Source organism: Microplitis mediator, chromosome 1 (assembly GCF_029852145.1).
Source record: "Microplitis mediator isolate UGA2020A chromosome 1, iyMicMedi2.1, whole genome shotgun sequence".
NCBI classification, from domain to species: domain Eukaryota; kingdom Metazoa; phylum Arthropoda; class Insecta; order Hymenoptera; family Braconidae; genus Microplitis; species Microplitis mediator.
The window spans coordinates 10190713-10212732 of record NC_079969.1 but is presented as its reverse complement, the minus strand read 5'-3'; the positions used below and the strand labels follow the sequence as shown (position 1 = coordinate 10212732).

The following is a 22020-nucleotide window of genomic DNA, read 5'->3' as shown; positions in this document are numbered from 1 at the left end:
AAAACACGCAAGCGTTTGAACAAACCTTGGTGGAGAAATAATATGCAGAAGGGTGTCCTAACACACTTGGAGATTTAATTTAAATTTCTCTAAGTGCATTGCAGCTAAAAAAACGTCACTTAACTGCTATTTCCCACCAGACGATGCCAGATGATTTTGCTCAGGAACTTGGAGATTATCAGCATCAGCAATTCGCAACACTTTATACTAGCACTGAACACTATGATACTGAAGTTAGCCAACGTCTGATAATTTTTGGACTTCTGTTTAAATAATAACTTATAAAAAAATAAATATTTGAAAAAATTGCACCTGCAGTTTTTTAAATTTTCTACATGTGCATATCTTTAGTTTTTGTTTTTTTGTGATTTATTTGTTGAAAAAAAAATCCGAAAACTACTAATTGTCTGCTAACTTCAGGATCATCTGAACACTCAACACTTAACGACACTACAGACACTTTACAAAATTTAAATTTTACAAACACTGCACATTTCAATTAAACAATCACTCTGAGGAATAAATTTTATGGATAATTCCGCGAAATAACTGCAATACTTTGTTTCAATTTAAACGTAAAGAAGGATCTGGACTACTACTGCTGTTGTCGATGATACTGACTGCCGCTATTGGACCGCCAGTTGATACAAAGCAATCGATTTTGCGATTTATTCTCCACCCCCTACTTTAGCAAAAATTTTAACGTTGACTACAGCGATACGCTTGTGCCGCCACCTTGGCGCGAAATTTCAAAACTGAAATTTAATAATTTTATTAAAATTTATTTGTGTCAATAATTATATTAATTAGACTAAAAGGTGTACTCGAAATTTTTTATTTTCATCAATAAATTATTAGAAATGGGAGAAAAATTAAAAATCGTAAATAAAAATAAAATGGCGGCAGAATATGATAGAAATATTTAAAATATTAAGAAAAAAAAACACGCCAGTGTTTCGCGCAAAAATCGTGCTGCTACGACGCTGGACTTACACGGTCTGTTGTTGAGCTACAGCGCATTTCGTAATGCACCCCTTGTAGAAATTATTGAATATTTTTATAAAAATTTAAATTGATAAAAAAATATGAAAAAAGAAATTTTTTAAATTTAAAATTTCAATAGTTGATAATAAATATAAATTATCACTAGATATTTTGTCACTAGTTACAAGTCACTATAATATAACTAGTGTTTACACAGAGTCGCTGTGAAGTTATTTTTGTAAATAAATATTATTGTTAAAATGACGGTATTTTAAATAATTAAAAAAAAAGTCAGTGCTTGTGATATTATTCAAAAATTCTATTATTGATATTTAAATATAAAATGGAAACTCATAGTGCTCTGATGTCTCCTTCAGACAAATCTTTGTCCGGGAGTATGGTGTCAGATGATAATGACGCGAGTGTATCAAGATCACCTTCGACTTATTCAATCCGCGAGGACAAGTGGCCCGACCTCGTGGTTTCCCGGCCTAGAAAACTCGATGCCTGGTGGTCGCCTCGACGTGAGTTATTTATTTTTTTTTTTTATAAATTTATTACTAGTTTATTTATTATTTTACTGTCTACTGTTATCTGGATGACAATAAATTACGTTGGCAGCAAGCGCCATTTTTCAATATTCCGCGGGAAAATTTCAAATTTTATAAATTTAGTAAATCAACTTCTATTATAAATAATCATTTAAATTAATAACGTATCGACTAATCGAAAAAAAAAAAATTGTGTATCAATTTTTTTAGTTACTTCCGGTTAAATCCCAGAATTTAAACATGCTTCCGCTTTAAATTAAAAAATTATAAAAAACTTTTTCACAATTAAAATTTTATTTAAATTTAATATTAATTTCAACAAATGAATCATCTTAAGCTGAAATTTTATTAATTTCCCGCTAATTTTTCCCGCCTTTTATTCGAATCCATAATTATTTTAAATTCCGACCTCAATTTTGTTTCACGAAAACAATTTTTAGTCGTAATTTGAAAATTAAAATTGCGGCTACATAATGCGAGTTACAATAAAAATGTATTGGTACTTTTTTTCCTAGGAAACTAAATTCCCTATAAAAAAATATTCTATGACTTTTTACCAAAATTCGATAGTTTAATTGTAATTTTAAAATTAGACTAGAGATTGCGTCTAAAATAAAATTATTTTAGGCCAAAAAATTTTCTACCCCAGAGAAAAAAATATAAAAATTACTAGAGAGCGCTAGTTGCTTATAATAATGATAATAATTTGGGTATTCCCCTTTTATTGATTAACGCAGAGGACACTAGTCAGCTTTGTAAAATCAATATTAGAAACTTGTTACAAAATACTGCGCTGATATTTCTCAGTTACTTTTTGATAAATTTAAATAGAAAAGCAATAAAAAAAAGTGTTGCCTTTAATTTTGAGTAGTTTAAATTAATGAGGCAAGAGACAAACACTAAAATCCGTCCACCGGGTGATATACAACACGGTGGAGGCGCGATGATTGATCAGGATATGGCTGGTGCACAGGACACTATTTATTTGTGCAATTTTCGTGTTTCTGTTGATGGAGAGTGGCTGTGTCTTAAGGAATTGCAGGACGTTGAATTTTCAATGCAAGAATCAATGCAGAGATCGCCCTCGCCACCTCTAGCTATCAGTGGTATTGATAACACTCATCATCACCGTCATAATGACTCGTGTTTGAGATTAAATCAGCAGCGACAATTCCGCTCACAATCAGATTTTATTAAACATGAGCTTTGCGAGATTCTAAGCCCACCGCAAATTCACCACTTCAGCTTGTGTTTGTATTTGTTGCTATTTGTTTATCTGTCTTGATGCTAAGCCAAGAAAATCATCACAATCATTCTAATTGTTATCATTTTTTTTCTCTCAGGCCGCTAGAAAATTTTGTGATTCTACTTTTGATTCGAAATTCTTATCAAACTATTGAGTTTACAAAAAAATATACAGAGCACTTTTTTGTAGGAAATTAAATTTTCTAAAAAAAAGTATTCATTAGTTTTTTTCGTAAACTCAATAATTTAAAAGTTATTTTAATTTGAAGTCTTAATTGTTTCAGTAAAAATAAATTTGTTTGTTGCGACCATAACTTTAAATTCAAAATTACGACTAAACAATGCAAGTTACGGTAAAAATGTACTGATACTAATTCAAAGGAAATTAAATTTCCTGGAAAAAAGTATTCTTTGATTTTTTACCGGAAGTTGATAGTTTAGCCGTAATTTTGAAAATTTGACTAGAGACATAAAAATTTTAAAATTCCAGCACGGGATCCAGTAATTATTGAACGAAGTAATTTAGTAAATATATCAAAGTTAATTGTTAAAGAGCTAATAGAAACTTCATTGAAGTACGGAAGAATGCTTGATTCAGATCATATGCCATTGCAGCATTTTTTCATCGTACTTGAACACGTTTTGAGACATGGGCTCAGACCCAAAAAGGTAAAAATATTTTTACCCCACTATCATTATCATTATCATTATCATTATTCGTTTGTTTTATTATTATTACAGGGTCTTCTTGGCCCAAAAAAGGAGCTTTGGGATATATTGCAATTAGTTGAAAAATATTGTCCAGAAGCTCAGGACATAACTTCAAGTATTCGCGACTTGCCTACTGTGAGGTAACCGCGATATTAATTTTTTTTTTTTTTACTTTTAATGTTAATAATTTGTTAATAATAAATGTAATTATTTAATGAATATAGAACGGCGATGGGTAGAGCGCGTGCTTGGTTACGTATGGCATTAATGCAAAAAAAATTGGCGGATTATTTAAAAATTTTAATTGATCATCGCGATGATTTGTTATCGGAGTATTTTGAACCAGATGCTTTGATGATGAGTGAAGAAGCTATTGTTGTTATGGGTTTACTTGTTGGTCTTAATGTTATTGACTGTAATTTTTGTGTTAAGGTAAATTATTTAATTAATCAATTTTTTTTTTAATTATCCAAATAAAAGGTTTTTGCTTGTATTTACTGTTTTCGTTTGTAATGGCAAAACTATTGAATTTACAACAAAAATATTTCAGTACTTATTTGTAGGAAATTTAATTTTCTACAAAAATGACAATAGTATTTTTTTCATAAGTCTGATAGATTTAAAGTTATTTTTATTTCAAGTATTATGAAAATGTACTAAGATATATTTTTAGTAAATTAAATTCTCTACAAAAAAGATCATGAATTTTTCTGTAAATTTTATAGCTTACAAGTTATTTTAATTAATAAGAAAAAAGATAATTAAGTCTTTGTTTAATTGCACGGAGAGAAAAAAATGGGAATTTTTCCGATTTTGCTTAAGGGAAATTCCTTTGTTGACTTAACAAAGTTTACTCTATCAACATAGGAAATTTTACCAGAAAACATGAGAATATAACGATATTTTATAGAAATTTTACCCACATATTATAGGGATGTCTTCTATATTACTATTAGACAAATTCCCATGTAGACATAGAAAAATTTTTCTGTTAACGTTCCTGAAATTCTTATATTGACATGGGTATTTTTACTATGTCAGCATAGGAATTTTTCATATGTTACCAGCGTAATTTCTTCTATATTGACATAGGAATTTTTCCTAGTTAGGCAAAGAAAAAATTCCTCTGTTCACATAGGAAATATTCCTACGTTGACGTAGTATAAATAACGATGTTGACATAGGAAAATTTTTTAGTCAATATAGAAAAAATTGCTATGTTGCAAAGGAAAAATCCACAAGAAACTAAAACCAACAAAATTCCAAATATTTTGGTTATTATTATTATTTAGGCCTTAAAGCGATAAAATAGAGACGTGTAAAGGTTTTAAGGTATACGAAAATAGAGTTTCAAAGTTTCCGAAAAAATTTTGTGTAATTTAATTAAAATTTTTTTGTAACACCTACCAATGAACAAATGTTTTTATAAATTCAATTAATATAAACGTGTACGTAAAAGTCAATTACATCGCGTTTTCGACAGTATATAATCATCAATTCGATTAATTAATTACGTAAAAAAACCATCAGTTTACAAATATTTTATTTTTACATATATGGGAATATCTACTTTGTTAACATAGAAAATTTTCCCATGTTGACATTGAGGGATTTCCTACATTATTAAAGGAATTTCAACAATTTTAACACAGGAATTTTTGGAATGTCTGCATAGGAATTTTGCTTATGTTAACATCAGAATCGTTCCTATATTACAGTTATTTTTCCAATGTTGGTATAAAAAAATTTACATTGTCGACAGAGAAATAATTCGTATGTAACAAAGCAAAATTTTCTATGTGACATAGTTACAATTCATGTGTCGTCATAGTAAAACTTACAACGCCAACAAAGAAATTTCCCCTAAGCAAAATCGGAAAAATTCCCATTTTTTTCTCTCCGTGTACAGAATTAATTGTTTAAAAATAACTAAATTAATAATTAGGAAGAAGATTTAGATTGTCAGCAAGGTGTTATTGATTTTTCACTATATTTACGTAATAGTAATCATATACCAGGTGATTCGCCAGATGATGAATTAGAAAATGATAATATGACGACTGTATTAGATCAAAAAAATTATATCGAAGAATTAAATCGGCATTTAAAGTAATTTAATTGTTCAATTAATAAATAAACTAATGAATTTAATATAAATAAGTTAAAATAAATGAACTATTTTTAGTGCTACTGTTAAAAATTTACAAGCAAAAGTTGAGACGCTGACAACAACAAACGCTTTAATGAAAGAAGATTTGTCAATAGCGCGAAATAATATTTTATCAATACAAGAAGAAAATCGTCAGTTAAAAAAAGAACTTGGAATTGAAATAAAAGATCATGTTGAGGTAAAAAAAAAATCATAATAAATAATTCTTCATTATTTTTATGATGGGACGATTTCAATATTTTAAATTTTAGACCGGAAAAGCGCCAATTAAAATAACAGAGACGACTTCAGAATTAGAGGAATTGAGAAGCAGAATTGAAAGCGAAAAAAAAATTAGATCGGATGTTGAAAAAGAACTGGAATTACAGGTTTACTTTTTTTTTTAGTTGAAGAAAAATTTCGACATTGATAAAAAATAATTTATTATAATTTTTTTTGGAAAATAGATAAGTATGAAATCCGAAATGGAAGTTGCGATGAAACTTTTGGAAAAAGATATTCATGAGAAACAAGATACGATTATTTCTTTACGACGACAATTAGAAGATATTAAATTGATTAATTTGGAAATGTATAAAAAATTACAGGTTGGATTTCATTAATTATTATTATTTTTTCTTTTAATTTAAATTGTGACTTAAATATTGGAAATATGAAAAAAGTGACGATGAATAATTTTATAGAAAATTTAAGTCTCTATAAAAAGGACCTGATGTTTTTTTTTTAAATTTAGTAGTTTAGGAATAATGGCGGGAATGTGATTTTTTGAGTTTGTAGCTGGAGTAAATTAATGAATGCTGATTAATTTGGTATTTGAATAATTAACATTATAGGAATGCGAAGTGGAATTGACGCAAAAAGGAGAGATGGTGAGTCGTCTTCATGCTAAAACAAATCAGATTGGTAAAATTCTAAACAATCTTGAAAAATACAACCATTTAATGAAAGACGCGGAGGGAAAAACTCCGACAACGCCAAGTTCAACTAAAAGTTTTGTTAAAATAAGTCCACTTTCCCCAAAATCGCCACCGATTGCTGAGCTAGCAAGTTCTAGAGATTTCAGGGGCGAACAAACTTCTGATAAAGTTGACCATAAAGACGCTGAGTTTCGCTAAAGTTCGAAATTACGATTTAATTGTCTTGAATAAATTTTGTGTTCCTCAGTAATTTACTTTGTTCCCATAAATGCTTAAGCTCAAGTTCGATTTATTATGTTTAAGTTTGTTGTATAAAATTGTCACAGATAGAATATCAAATTTTTGTTGAGTTTAAAATAAAAATGTGAAAATTTTTTTTTTAAACATAATTTATTTCAGGACTGCGAGAGTTCACTTAAGCACAAAAATGAAGTTATTGTCAAATTGGATGCTCGGATATTGTCTATGTCTGATACCATTCAAAAAATGGATCAAAAGTACGTTTATTTTTTTTTTGTTTTCGAAAAAAAAATTTTTATTCAATTCATTTCATTCAAAATTTAAGAAAAAATAATTTTTATTTTACAAAATTTTTCAGTTCCAAAATTTAAAAAGAAAATTTTTTTTTAACATTTTCTGTCGAAAAATTATTTTTTTGAAATTTTCTTTTAAATCTCATACTTCACTAATTTTACTCATGATCAAAAAAGAAAATTTCAAAAAAAAAGTTTTTTTTTCTACAAAGTTCTCAAATTTAAAAAATCCTAAAATAAAATTTTTCCTAATCTCCTTATTTATATTTATATAATTAATTATTTATAAAAATTGTTATTAAGCACGATGTGAAATAATGAGACTGTTGTTATTAATTTACTAACGATAACTATTACGCAATTTTGAAAATTATCACTAATCTTCGGCTTAATTACTGTTACAGTTATAAAAAATATTCAACAAAAAAAAAATTAATTAATTATTTAACTCGCTACCACACTATCATTGTAAAAAATATAACAACTAATTATTACTAATAAATAAACAAACAAATAAAACTGTGTATTGATTAATTCCTAATAATAATAAATGATTTATTCTATTTACTTTAAAAAAGAAAAGTTTGAATATATTTTTGATTTCTAGTAGATTTCTGTTAAGTAGCTCAGGTATTGATTTAGTCAGCCGGTAGTAAAGTTTCTTATCATACTGATCAAATAGACATTAATCTTTTTATTTTAAAGTCATTAAATTTGATTAATTAACTTTTTAAATCGTATAATAAATTTATAGTGAGATAAGCCATTTATAAATTTATTTAAAGTATTTAATGTCGAAAAACTCAAATCTTTCCGCGAGAATGCTTTTCAAGATTAGAAAATTCATTATTTTGATAAATTATTTTTTTTTAATGTGTTTTAGAACGGATTTTCGACGTCCAGTCTATTAGTCAAGTCAGAAAAAATTAATGATTGTTAGTTTAGAATTTAGGTATTAATTACGATTGTTCGGGCAAAGAAACAGTTGAATTATTTTCAGAAACTATTTTTTGACTGCATAATCGGATTCTACGAAAAAAATTATATAGATATGATGTATCATGTGTCGAAACAAAACTTATTTTCCCTAAAATAATTACCATTGTTCGAACAAATAAACAAGAAAACTTCTTTTAAGCGGTACATGATTTCGGTCAGATTTTTTCCGTTTGGTCAATTAGTGAACTTGGAAAAAATTGCTGATTGTTAGTTTAGAATCTTGGGATTAATTACGATTGTTCGGGAAAGGAAACAATAGAATTATTTTTAAAAAAAATTTTTTGACTGCATAATTGGATTCTACGAATAAAAATATATAGAAATGATATATGATGTATCAAAACAAAGCTTATATTTCCTAAAAAAATTACCATTGTTCGAACAAAAAAAACAAAGAAATTTTTTCTCAAGTGAAACATGATTTTGGTCATATTGTTTTCCGTATAGTCGATTAGTCAAATTAGATAAAATTTGTGATTGTTAGTTAAGAATTTCGGTACTAATTTTGATTGTTCAGACAAAGAAACAATAGAATTATTTTTTTGAAATTTTTTTCGTCTGCATAATTAGAGTCTACGGAAAAAACTGCATAGAAGTGATGTATTATGTTCTGGAACAAAGCACATATTTTCTAAAATAATTACCATTGTTCGAACAAAAAAACAAAGAAAATTTTTTTTGATGCGCTACATGAATTCGATCAGATTTTTCTCGTAGAATTCGAAAGTGGCATTGAAAATACTTTTAACTAATAATTTTGTGAGTTATTTGCATAAATAATAAAAGTTTATTGGTAATTAAAAATTTTAATTTCCATCGGAAGTTTTTTCTTTAAATAAGTACCAACATTCTCACGAGTATCACACGTAGAAATAATAATTTTCTTTTCTTAAATAAAAATTTCGACTAAAGTAAAATGACCCAGTTAATTTTCACCATTGATCGTCTGTTTTTAACATTTGAATGAATACTCTATTATAAGTATGAAAATCGATAATTTTAATTAAAAATTTGTGGGTTTAAAAAAATATCAAAACAATATATCTTCAAACTGCGTCATTTTATTTAATTGTAAAAGTTTAACTAAACTCAATTATGCATGAATAGATAAAATTAGACTGACGAATTATTTTTGTTGAAACCAACGTTTTTTTAAATTTTTTTTTTGTGTGGCTTATAAACAAATAAATAAATTAAGTAATAAGAGAGTTAATATTTTTCTATGTATTATTTAAAGGTGTAAAGAAATAGACAATGTACGTACAAATAATGAAGAACGAGTACGATCGTTGGATGCTCAAGTAGCCGAACGTGAGGCACGAGCCAATGGAGTTGAGAGAGAATTAAAAGTGGAACGCGAGTGGCGCACTTCACTTCAAGAAGCCTCTGTTTCAAACACTGAAAAGATTTCACAACTTTTACAGGAAATTGACCAATTGAAGAATGTTCACGAGGTAACTCATAAATCTCTTGTTCATTTTTTTAACGAAAATTTTTTTTATTCCTGATGAGGCAGACCACATTTTTAAATTTTCGTGGACCGATTGATTCGAAATCGATTTTTAGGTAGAATTCTTTAGAAATCGGACTATTGCAATGGGTCTCATGATCGAATTATCAAATAATTTTGCCACCATATATCTTATTTTACCTAGTAGAGTCAAAAAATACCATCCACTCAAAAGTTTATATATGTATGTATGTATATATGTATGTATGTATGTATGTATATTAGGGTGAGCCAAAAAAACCAACCTATCGAATTTATGTCTTAAAAAGGATCTATATATCGAGAAAAAAATTCTCCGATTGGGCAAAATTTTTAGATCAATTTTAAAAGGTGTCGGTAGCCATTTGAAATTTCCCATTTTAATAACATGCAAAAAAATTTTTTTTGATTAAAAATATTATAACTTTTGAACCATGTGAGACAAAAATTCGGCTCTAGAATATTCATGTAGGGCATTAAATTTCTTAAAAGAAAGTCTTGGGAGTCGAATTCGTAAACTTGATATTTCGTATACTAACAGGCTATTAAAGTCTAGAGTAAACAGAATCATACAAATTTAAGGCTTTATTATTAAAAATATGTATATATATACGATATAACGCGCCTTGTCATCACGATAGCGCCCGCAATTCTGACCGGATCTTAATGAAATTTTATACACTTATTTATTGGACGATTACCTTCATCAAGTTCGAAGATGAGCCCAATCGGTCCATTAGTTTGGAAGTTGTGGGTGTTTGAAATTTTTTTTGATTTTCATAAAAATGAATTTTCTGGCTTTATCCTTAAATAACTTTTGAACCGAAAATGATAACTCAATTCTGTAAAAAATATTTCAACATTTGAACGATTAGCTTTAATTTTCACTGTAATACTTGATTTTTCAAAACATCTTTTCTAACAATTTAATGATATCGAAAATTTCACACAAAATCAAAAAAGCTTATTTTTGCAGCTTAGTCTTCTAATAACTTCTAAATGATAAGGCATAACTCATTTCCTTGAAATTCATGTTTAATCTTACAAAATAAGTATTAATGACACTATTGTAGCCTTATTATATTTACATAAGAAATCTACCTTTCCATTCCGGGTAAAGTCGGATGGCTCTTTTTTTTTAGTTGAGGTAGAGCGAAAACGAATAAAATGAATGAAATTTTTTCGAATTTAGTATTTGTATATAAGAGGGGCTCCACACATTTCAATAAATAATTGATTCAGATATTAATAATTGAACTTAAAATGTTATGATTTTAGTTTATAAAATATTTAATAACTCACTAAATTATAATTTCATATGTGTAATACATAGTTAAAATATTAAATTATTGAATAGTGACATAGTTTTCATGGGAATATTTTATATTTCGGTACAATATGAAATGTTATCTCGTGGTATAATTGATGTAAGTCGTACGACAGTTTGTGACTCAGTGGAATAATAGTCGTCGTGAAAGTTTTATTATCAGCTGCTTATAATTTTTAAAAATCATTTCGCGTGATAATATGAAAAAGGGAACTCGTAATTATTTCCGTACTCAATATAAATATTAAAATATCAAAGACCTAAGCTCACTATGTATTAGTAATTTTTTTTTAATTAATATTTTCCGAAACTCCCCTTCAGAATGAAATTCTCTCCGAGGGAATCAAATAAATAAAATTTCATCTACTCCGCGTTCACTCTGGATTCACTCCCCGTTCACTCCGAAAATTTTTTACAGTGTAGTTACCGATACTTAATTTGTTTCCACGTATTTAGTTACACGGTGGATTAAATTTGCTCATTATAGCTTTGTCTTGAACACATGATACCTATTCGAGCCTTGAACTTGAAGGATCAAAAAATTTATAAAAGTAACATGAGATCTCACAAATTTTCCAAAATAAATTTAATAATATATAATAATAAATTTTTATATAATTCCGTATGATGTACAATGGAATTTATAAGGCTAATCTAAGAGTTGCAATAAATCGGAGCTCTTGAGAACGTGAAAATTGTCATATTTCTGTTATATCATTAGTTTTACGGTGTACAGAAGCTCACCAATTACAAAGATGCAAATACACAGAGAAATTATTCTTGTTCGAAATGATATGGTGTTATAGTAATGCTGGACCATGTTGGCCACCTAACGGAAATTGAAATAAACCCATGCAAAAATTACTATCGCTACACTGTAAAAAATCACCGGGGTAAGTCCAAGCGGTGTAGGTATTAAAATCGGCGGTGTTAAATTTCAACACCGAAAGCGGTGTGAAATAATGCCGCCGCCGGTGTAAATATTCTGTACCGGTGTAAAAAAAAATTCTCTGGTGTTAAAATAACACCGCTGCCGGTGTAGATATTCTTTACCGGTGTTAAAATATTTTACTTTGTGAATATTTTGACTTACTCGATCACTATACTTGTTAATAAATGATATTTTTTATTAATTTTCATAAAGAACTGACATTTTTTGTGTTTTATAATCTTTAAAGTTAATACTCCAAGCGGACGCAGTTTTCCCTGCTTTTACACCGGTATTACTCCGCTTTTACACCGGTTACCTAGATTTAACACCGGTATTTTTAACACCGGTGAATTACTTCTCCTACACCGGTGTAATTGTATTTTAACACCGGGCGGAGTTAAAATGAGTCCATTTTTAACACCGCTCTTTTTACAGTGTATAGTAAAATTTCCAATGGTTACAGTAATTTGTAATATAATCGTTGTCAATTTTACTATGGCCATATTAATTGTTCAATGTGTTTATTCAAATTTCCGTTAAGTGGCCAACGTGGTCCGACATTACCATGACACCATAGCATTTCAAACAAGAATAATTTCTCCGGGTAGATTGGAAGGTATCTAACTCTTTTCACTAGTATAGAGTTCAAAATATCACAAAAAAATCGGTCTGTCAGTTGACCCTGCGGGCCAGCCCCAAAAGTTCCCGCTGTTTTCGAGCTCAAGAACCTCGAAAACATTATTGTGAATACATTTTCGAGCTCTTCGAGCTCGAAAATACGTTTGTATGCTGTTGTTTTCGAAAAAAAAGTTTCTTACCATTTTTTCTCCAACTATATCTCGTAAACGAATAAACCGATTGAGACGGTTGAGGTGGCAATCGACGCGTTTTATCAAGTTCTAAAGCTGATAGAATTTTGAATTCGATTTATCGAGTCGTTTTTGAGATATTTCAGAAAAAATAAATAATTTTTTTTTTTTAATTCTTTCGACAACGGTTTCTCTTGAACGAATGAACCGATTTTGATGGTTGAGGTGGCATTCGACGCGGCTTATAAAGCTCTAGAGCCCAGTCCATTTTGGAATCAATCTATCGAGCACATTAAAAGTTATCAAAAAAAAACATTTTTGAAAAAATTTTATTTTTGGAATATCTCTGAACGAGCCCTACCGATCAAGCTCAATTTTCTCTCGGCTTCAAGATATTGACAATCCGCGTCGAATGACATCTTAAAGTTCAAAATAGGTTCATCCGTTCAAAAGATACAGGTATTTACATACATACATACATACACTCGGACATCATCTTGAAATTAGTCAGAATAGCTTTCTAGGACCTCAAAACGTCGACATCTGATGAAAATTCGATTTTCGTAAATCGGACCGAAACCAATAATTTCCCGAATTTTTAAAAATTTACAATTTTCTTAGCGGGAAGTTAAAAAATTTCCCATACATAAAATACCATAAAACTAAAATATCCAATGACCAAAATAACCTGATACAAAAATTACTAAATACAAAAATAACCATAAAAATAAAAACTATAAACAAAAATATCTAGTTAACAATATCTGTATACATCAATATCCAATCGATATGATATAAATCTATCAAATATTACAGTTGCTATTTTTAGTATACTAATTAGTTGATATATTGATATGAAATGGTGGCAATAAGTTTTTATTACCCGGTTATTATTGTATCTGGTTATTTTTCTACTTAGATATTAATCACAAGGGAATTATAGTATCTGGTTATTTTTGTATGAAGTTATTTTAGTAAATAGTCATTTTTGTATCAGGTTATTTTTGACTAGTTTTTATTGTGACGGTTTACAAATAATTAACACGTTTATAAATTACTTAAGTTTTTAGCGGTTGATTTAAGAGTAATACATAGAAAAATAAGAAAAATTTTGTCAAGTAGTGCGTGTTTGCACGGAAATTTAAAATTTAAAAGAATATATGGAAATTAAGCAAATTTTATACATTGTGTATAAAGTTATAAATCATTGATGTTTAAAAAAGATCTAATTGAGTAAAAGTATCGTCAATCCGCTGACACATACTTTCTGAAACCCGAGTTCAAATCAATATGTATAAAACAGAATATTTGCTTGGTATAAATAGAAGTTGTGTGCGGAGCTCTCCTTCTATATAAGTATCCGAATTTTAAATGAAAATTTTATGTGACAGGCGTTTCATCCTGCAACACCAATAATTGGGCATGTGGTGTCTATGTACAGAAAAAAAAAATTTTTTCTGTGACCTTTCATTGTTTAATTTTACTCTAATAATTTCTATTAACGTTTCCACGTGCGTAAAGAGATTATTTGGACGGATTTTTGCAATCACGTCTTTACTAACCTTAGAAGTTAAGACGTTATTGCAAAAATCCGTCCATTTAGCTTTCACTTTTCCGAAAGTTCAGCTCCCGAGAAAATGCATAGAAAAACTATAGAAAAATCTGGATTTGCTGTCACAATTGTTTTTTACGCTAATCGATTGACTCGAAATAAATTTTGTAAGTCAAGCGAGGGCAAAAACAGAATAAATCAAATTGCCTTGAATTTCTAACAAAAATCTGACCCAAAAGGCCTTGCAGCATCTTGCAGCACCAAATCGGGCATGTGTGGATTAGATCTGCAAGTCTCTTAAATTTTTTGTTTTCAGAAATATTTGAGTTTACAAGAAGAGCACTACGCGCTACGTGAAATATGCACCGAGCAAGAGCACACTTTAGAAGAACTAGGTGGTCAATTAAGCGTAGCAAAATTAGCAGCTTGTGAATTACGTGAAGCCGTAGACAATGCGCAATATCAAGCAGCTAATAATGAAGGTACTAATGGTGCTCCAACATGGGCTAATGATCGACTTGTTACTAATTGCAAAGGTTGTAATCGAGAGTTCAACTTAACTCGTCGTAAGGTAATCAAACTTCTTAATTACATTTTTTTTTTTTTTTTTGGGTAAATTTAGTTTATTTTCTGACAATCGGTAGTAGCAAAATAATTAAATGGAAATTTAAAATAGTTTTAATGAGTTTCGGTAAAACAAAAAATTAAAAAAAATCCTTTTTTTTTTATTTCAATAGTAAGTCATTATATTGATAGAGTGAGTATATGGTAATTCTGAGCATCTGACATGAACATGCATATTCACAGGCTAGTCGTCATCAATGTGTGATAATAAAGACGTTGAGCATCCGGAGCTTTAAAATAGAGTTTTAAACCAGATGGCGCCCCCAATATCACGCGTTTCACCACCTCAGACAAGCTACTGGGAGTTATTGCATAATAACACGTTCGCGTCCTTATTTTTTTTATTCCCTCACTTAATTTTTTAAACTTTTTTCTTCTCTGGTTCGATATTACCATACTCGATGTGTTAAATATGCCGCGGTGCTGTTAAATAGGGGTTTTTGGTGTACCGACAGGAAGCTACAACCTCCCGAATATAAATAAAAAGCCATTTTTTTACACCCGTTTGTTTTTTAAAGAAAACAAAAAAAAATACGCCTCGTAGGATTTTGTTTAAGCCTGTTTTATCCGCTTTAACCACCCCTTCCTCCTCTTCAAGACTCAATATTTAATCATTCACATTTTTTTTTATTGAAAATTTTAATGTTTTCGAATTCATTACTTAGTTTAATAATTGTAACCTAATTACAAATGATACGACAAAATCACTCATAAAAAAATTTATGAGAAATTAAATTTTCTACAAATAGGTTCTGATAAACTTTTATTTAACTTTTGGTTAACTGCAAAAAAGTTCACTACCATCTCTCATTACTCTACTTCGGTAAAAGGTCAGTAATCCGTCGGTCAATTACTGGCGTGTGCAAAAAAAAAATTTTTTTCTATACATACTATTAAAAATTTCCATTGTAATTTTATGAAAAACGGAATTTATTGGAAGCTAATAGGCAAAACATTAAGTCATAATTCAAATTAGGTGTTGTAATTATACAGTTCCCACTATATTCGCTTTGGGATTTTACAAAGTAATTATAGTAATATTACGATACATTTTTTGAGCGTTAGTCTATACTACACGGAGAAAATGAGTCTCGAAAATATTTTAATATTTAATATATAAAGTAAGAAATACTAATGCAAATCAATGAGTGCATTACTTTTACTATTTATTACTAAATGTATAGTAAAAATGACAAAACAGTAATTAATACTATATGTTTACCTGAAAAATTTTTATATTATTACTTTTATTACGAATTTATTTGTGTTCTTTATTAATAGAACAGCAAATTTAGCAGTACTACATTTGATAATACGATTCAACGATTTTTACTCTCTAAAAATATGCATTAAATACCCTACAGTATACAAAACTTCTAATTTGTATAGTAATTTCTGTAAACCAGATGAATAGCGTCGTATTAAGCATTGTACAGCAACTAACAATTACGAAACGGCTTGTCATTTTTCCGAAGCAGATCGATAAAATTAACCCTAATCCGGTGTCGTTGTCTTCAGCACCCGTAAACGTTGAACATGGGTCAATAGCGGTCACCGTTTATTTAAGTATGTTATTTTGTAAGGAAAAATCTGAATAAATTCGTAGGTCTTTTTTGGATTTCTAAATATGCGATAGAGCTGTTGCCAGCCCCGAAAATCCCTTTTTCAATAAACATTTTCATAAAAATTCGGAGGCATGTAGGCTGTTTACAGTAGAACATTTGGACACAAACGACTCATGTTCAACCGACTAGGGTTAAAAGTTGGTGGGGATATCATATACAAATATGTATTACAAGTTCAGAAACCTTCGTCCAAAGGAGACATCGGAACGTCAGACATAAGAAATAACTCGCGCGCAGAAGATCAGGGTTCGAATCTCGGTTAAAACAAGTGAGTTTTTTAAAAATAACAATCGATACCAACACGAATACAGATGACATAAATAATAATAATAAAGATAATAACAACAATAATAAAAAGTTAAAAAATTATTATAAATTTTATTTTATTCATTTTCATTCTAATATAGTAAAATTTACTAATCGGGATAGTAAAATTTACTAAATATATAGTCAAGTTTACTTGTAAAACTTGCTATATTTTTTTCTCGTGTAATTTTACATTGTAAGTTTTGTAATTTTACAAAACATATGAAGCTCATCTGTTAGATTAATGATATTATAAAACAGTTTTGTGATTTTACAAACACTTTATGATCAGTCGGTTTCGAAAAATTACAATATATCTCTCTTGAATTTTACAAAACATATAAATGCATTCTTCAAAGTAATATTACAACATAGTATTGTAATTTTACAAACATTGACGATGACCAGATTTTATTAAATTAAAAAAAAAAGAAGCAGACTTTTATAGGCTACTATTCTTCCGAACAACTTGTCTGATATCCCTAGTCAGGATCGCTTGCTACGAAATTAAGAATTAATTGAGAAATGAAAAAACTTCAATTATTTCCCTCACCGATTTCACGCGGCTCATTTTACCTCATTTAACCCAAAAAAACTAATAAGATTTTCTAGCACTTTTAAAAATAAACCCCTTAATAAAATGTCACAGTGCAATTGTAATTTAAAAATTTGATGCACGGCTTCAGTATCCGCAGGAAGATGATAAGACATTTAACTTTTCTCACTCCCGTGTGTGTGTTACAGAAGTAATTTCACATAAATACATATCTATATATATATATATATATGTATATATATTTAAGTGGTTGAATGTGGTCTCAAGTCTGGCGGGGCTCCAAATTTTCTCAAGGGTTCACGACATTCAGATCGTAAGTCACTTGCAACGGGACGGTTCAATAATTAACTTTCTGGAATCGGTTATCGGTAAGAAGAGTTTATTCCAGGACTTGGGCACTGGGACGAGTACGAGTACGAAAACGAGAACAAGAACGAGGACGAGGACGAGGACGATATGGGTAATAACGGAAAGAGAAAGCTCGAGCTTATTTATAAGATTCAATTTGGATGTACTCGTTTTAGTGGATAGGAGTTAAAAATAATAAAACAAATAAAATAAAATGTATTTTCAGAATAATGCTTCGAGTTCCGGAACGTTAAGCTCTATACCGTCTTTATAATGGCCGAAGCTCTTCCGCAAAACTGTGAAAAGGGAAAAATCCGTAATCGCTACAATTTATCGTTTCTTTTCTTCGCTTGCTAACTACTAATACTACTACTGCTATTACTATTATTATTATTTTGATTGCAACCAGAAATTTCACATTTTACATATCCTTTTTTTTTCATAGCAGCTTAATCATTATTGTGAATTTTATTATTATAATTTATTGTCCTCGTATCAATAATTAATAATTTACACCCGGGAAAATTTGAAAATAAAAATTAATTTTAATTTCAAGCTTAGAGTCTAATTGAAGATGAACATGATCAATTTTGTGAGAGAAATTTTTATTTAAAAAAGATCAAAATACATGCGATTTACATTCGAAAAAAAGGATTTTTTTTTTTATTTGAGAAAAAATTTTCTTAGTTATTGTTTGTGATGGAATTTTTATTAGATCTGATATTTATTTCTCTATAGTTAGTATTGAATAAATTTTTAATTCAAGTGTCAGGCGATAAATTTTCCTGTCTTTTTTTTTTTTATCAATTTTAATTTATAAATTACAAAAGTTGGTTTAAAATGACAAAAAACGACCACAGCCTAAATTTAATCCAGGGATCTTCAAGTAAACCCGCGTTTTGCGCTGTTAATCTACTCTAAAAACCACTGTCCATCTTACGGCACTAATTAAATTAATACTTAAATAGAGACTTTGAAATCTTACACGAAATCAATCGCTGGCTTTAACCCCTCAGTGCCGGGGTCAAACCTATGCTCTGAACAACTAAAATCGTTAATTTTTCCCAAATCAATGGACTCTGAATAGTTCATTAGATTGACACCTTAACCACTCAGAGGGTGCGTGCACAGAACCTCTGCAGCGTAGCACCTTATCCTCCGCCACTTTGTCAGATCTTGACGAAAATCTGGCCCATGGCAGCGCAGGCCATAGACAGCCACCCTAGTCGAAAATTAGAGCCCAAACAGAGCCTTCTAAAGTCGGACCTATTTCGGACTTGGAGGCTCTAAGTAGAGTCTGTTTCTATGTTAAATTAGGTCCGATTTTGGTCCCTGAGGTGCTACAAATTTCCGTTTTCGGCGCTTGCGGGCTCAATCTAGGACCTGATGAAAATTAAAATTAGGTCCGATTTAGGGCCTGTAAGCCCTAGTTTATTGTAATAATCATAATACTAATAATTATAATATTAAAAATTATAATATTAATAATTATAATATTAATAATAGTAACATAAATAATAATACTCATATTATTAATATCATTAGCATGATTAATAATAATCTGTTAATCTGGGTTTTTTTTTATACTTACAATGCTTAAAATGATTGCAATTAAAATTATCAAAATATATAGCTAATGCTGTTAATAGTTTAATTTTTTATAATAATCAACAACTCATAAAGACGTCAGATGACTAATCTTCTCGTCAATTTTAGCGCTAGATTCTGTAATGAATAAAAAAATTATTATATGTAATGAATAAATAATTAATCAATGTGACTGCTGATTTTAATTTCAATTTTTTTATCATCATAAATTATTTAATTATAATGAATCGAAATTTATTACGGGACTAATATTGTCGGACTTGAATGCTCAAAATCGGACCTGTCAGTGAATGTTAGGATCTCTGGGTTCTAAATCGGAGCTACAGGACTACAGGGCTCTAAATCGGATCTATTCAGGGCTAGAGGGACCTATATAGGCTCTAAATTTCGACTCGGGCAGTAGCTTCCCCGGCAGGTGATAAAAGACCGGTGTACTCTACTATAAAGTTGAGCTTTTCGCTTACCAATTACTACCTATGTGTCGAGGTCGCTCATCAGGACCGCAGATACAGTCATTCAATAATCAATCAATCCAATAAAATTAAATGACTGCAATCCGAATGGATTTAGTTATTTAGTATTCAAAAGACTACTTCAACAACTGAATCCAAGTGGTCCAAATTTTTTCATAACTAACAGACCACTACGTATATTTTGGCAAATTACATAGTGACTCCTTTCAACGTTAGTTACGTTTATATAAAGAGAATCGTTAAATAATAAAATGGAAAATATTAGCGGAAAAGAAAAACAATAGTTTTGTTATGATAGTATAGCGCTACTGTTTAATTAGTCTCGCGAGTGGTGTATATAACCGCGGGGTGTGCATACAACACCGCACGAGTTACGGATACTTCTTTTTTTTACGAATGCGGTAATAAGATAATAACTATTCCGAATAGCTATACCTATTAAAAATATAATAAACACTATTTAATTAAACGAATAAGTAAAATTTATTCAATTAGACTGACTAATTATGATTAGAAGCAACATACCGATAGTTGAATGATTAAATTGATTGGACGCTAGTGAAGATATCGTGAAGCGATGAATTATTAGCAACGCGTAATTAACTTAGAAAAATCTGATGACCATCTTAGACTAGTAGCCCGAAAAGTCCCTATATAACAGTTTAACCGTGATCGGCGCTAGAAGCCTCTCCGATCACACCTAATCGACTGTGATACCAACAGCACCCGAATGGAAAATCTAGTGTGCCTGGAAAATATTTTCTTTCCACTAAACTGACACATATCATTAATTCAGGGCAATCAAAAATGAGTGTAGCACTTACCGAACTAACGGCATTGGCAATTGTCTTCTAATAATACTAGAGTAATATTCTGCAATTGAAAAAAAAATCGTCGCCTTGGACACCTAGCGGCGAGCGACGAACTACATCGTCAACGCTCGTTCCCCGCCGTAACTCCCCACCACGCGCTCTAATCTGTTTAGTTCCTCTACTTTTGCTGTATTTGATTTTCCATAACCTGCAGGACTTGCTGCTACGATGAATACAAGGAATAGTTTAGTTTATAGTGTTACACGGAAAAAAAAAAATAGTAGTGGCTACTCTCTGGGAAAGTACTGAGTACTTTCTGTAAAAAAAAAATTTCAGACAGTACTGTATGCTATCTAGACTATATCCACTACTCTCTAGATAGTACTGAATACTATCCCGGGCAGTAGTGGATATATTCTAGATAGTAGTGGACACAGTCTAGATAGCATAAAGTACTGTCTAAAATTTTTTTTGTTACAGAAAGTACTCAGTACTTTCCCAGAGAGTAGCCACTACTATTTTTTTCCGTATAGGTGATGAATCAAAATAAGAATAAGAACAGGAGACAAAATGCGAACGCAAACGAACAATAAGAGGAAGAACAAGTGAAAATTGGCAAAAAACGGGCCTATTGGAAAGCGAGCAGTCGATACATGACATTTTTTGTTTTTCATCAGATAGTCGTTATTTTAGCCATTAAAAAAAAAAAAAAGCACTTTTGCGCTCGAGTAGAAAAAAATGATTTTTTTATTTTAACAAGACTTTTATTGAAACTATCAAATTTCAGACTTAAATAATTGAGCGAATTATGAATTTTCTTCACGAAAATTTTAAATAAGTTTTTAAAATTTTTTTTAGAATTATCGTAAAATCTTGGGGAAAATTAAAAAATTATGCGATTATTTTAAAAAATAAAAATGAATAATTGAAATTATTTATTAATTATCTGTATAATTATTAATTATTTATAAATTTAATGATTGCAGCACCACTGCAGAAACTGTGGAAAAATATTCTGCAACTCCTGCAGCGACAACACTATAGCTCTGCCCAATTCAGCAAAGCCAGTTCGCGTCTGCGACGAGTGTCACGTTTTTCTTGTCGGCCGCTACTCTGTTCTCACTCCTTAATATTTATATTTATATTTATCGATCACTAATAGATGCTACAAATTTCTACACTACGGTGATTACTAAAATATATAAATATTTTTTTTAACATGACAAGTCTTTATAAATATATATTTATCTAATAAAGATTCTATTTTAAACAACTCGTTTATTTCTATTTATTTTTTTAGTTTTTAAAAATATTTATAGAGACCTCTTTTTTCGTCAATTAAATTATTTATAAAAAAGTATTGATAGACTCAATAGTTAATAAATAATTTCAATTATAATCATAATTTTAAAATTTGAAAAAAAAACTAATCTATTATTATAGTAAAAAT

At 29.5% G+C, this 22020-nt stretch overlaps 1 protein-coding gene across 4 annotated transcripts; it reads left to right on the top strand.

Annotated features, from left to right (window-relative positions):
* The first annotated feature begins 1174 nt into the window (after positions 1 to 1174).
* Positions 1175 to 21817, top strand: LOC130667534 (RUN and FYVE domain-containing protein 2). 4 transcript variants are annotated; one of them, XM_057469197.1, is made up of 12 exons: positions 1175 to 1508; positions 3271 to 3449; positions 3522 to 3631; positions 3716 to 3923; positions 5437 to 5600; positions 5677 to 5839; positions 5913 to 6029; positions 6108 to 6248; positions 6978 to 7075; positions 9348 to 9564; positions 14535 to 14789; positions 21557 to 21817. In XM_057469197.1, the coding sequence occupies exons 1-12, from the start codon at positions 1328 to 1330 to the stop codon at positions 21698 to 21700; spliced, it is 1977 nt and encodes a 658-aa protein (XP_057325180.1). In that variant the 5' UTR covers positions 1175 to 1327; the 3' UTR covers positions 21701 to 21817. The 4 variants fall into 4 exon arrangements, 3 of the variants coding, with proteins under 3 accessions (XP_057325180.1, XP_057325162.1, XP_057325171.1); XM_057469179.1 differs by lacking the exon at positions 1175 to 1508 and adding an exon at positions 2210 to 2785; XM_057469188.1 differs by lacking the exon at positions 1175 to 1508 and adding an exon at positions 2216 to 2641.
* Positions 21818 to 22020: the final 203 nt, after the last annotated feature.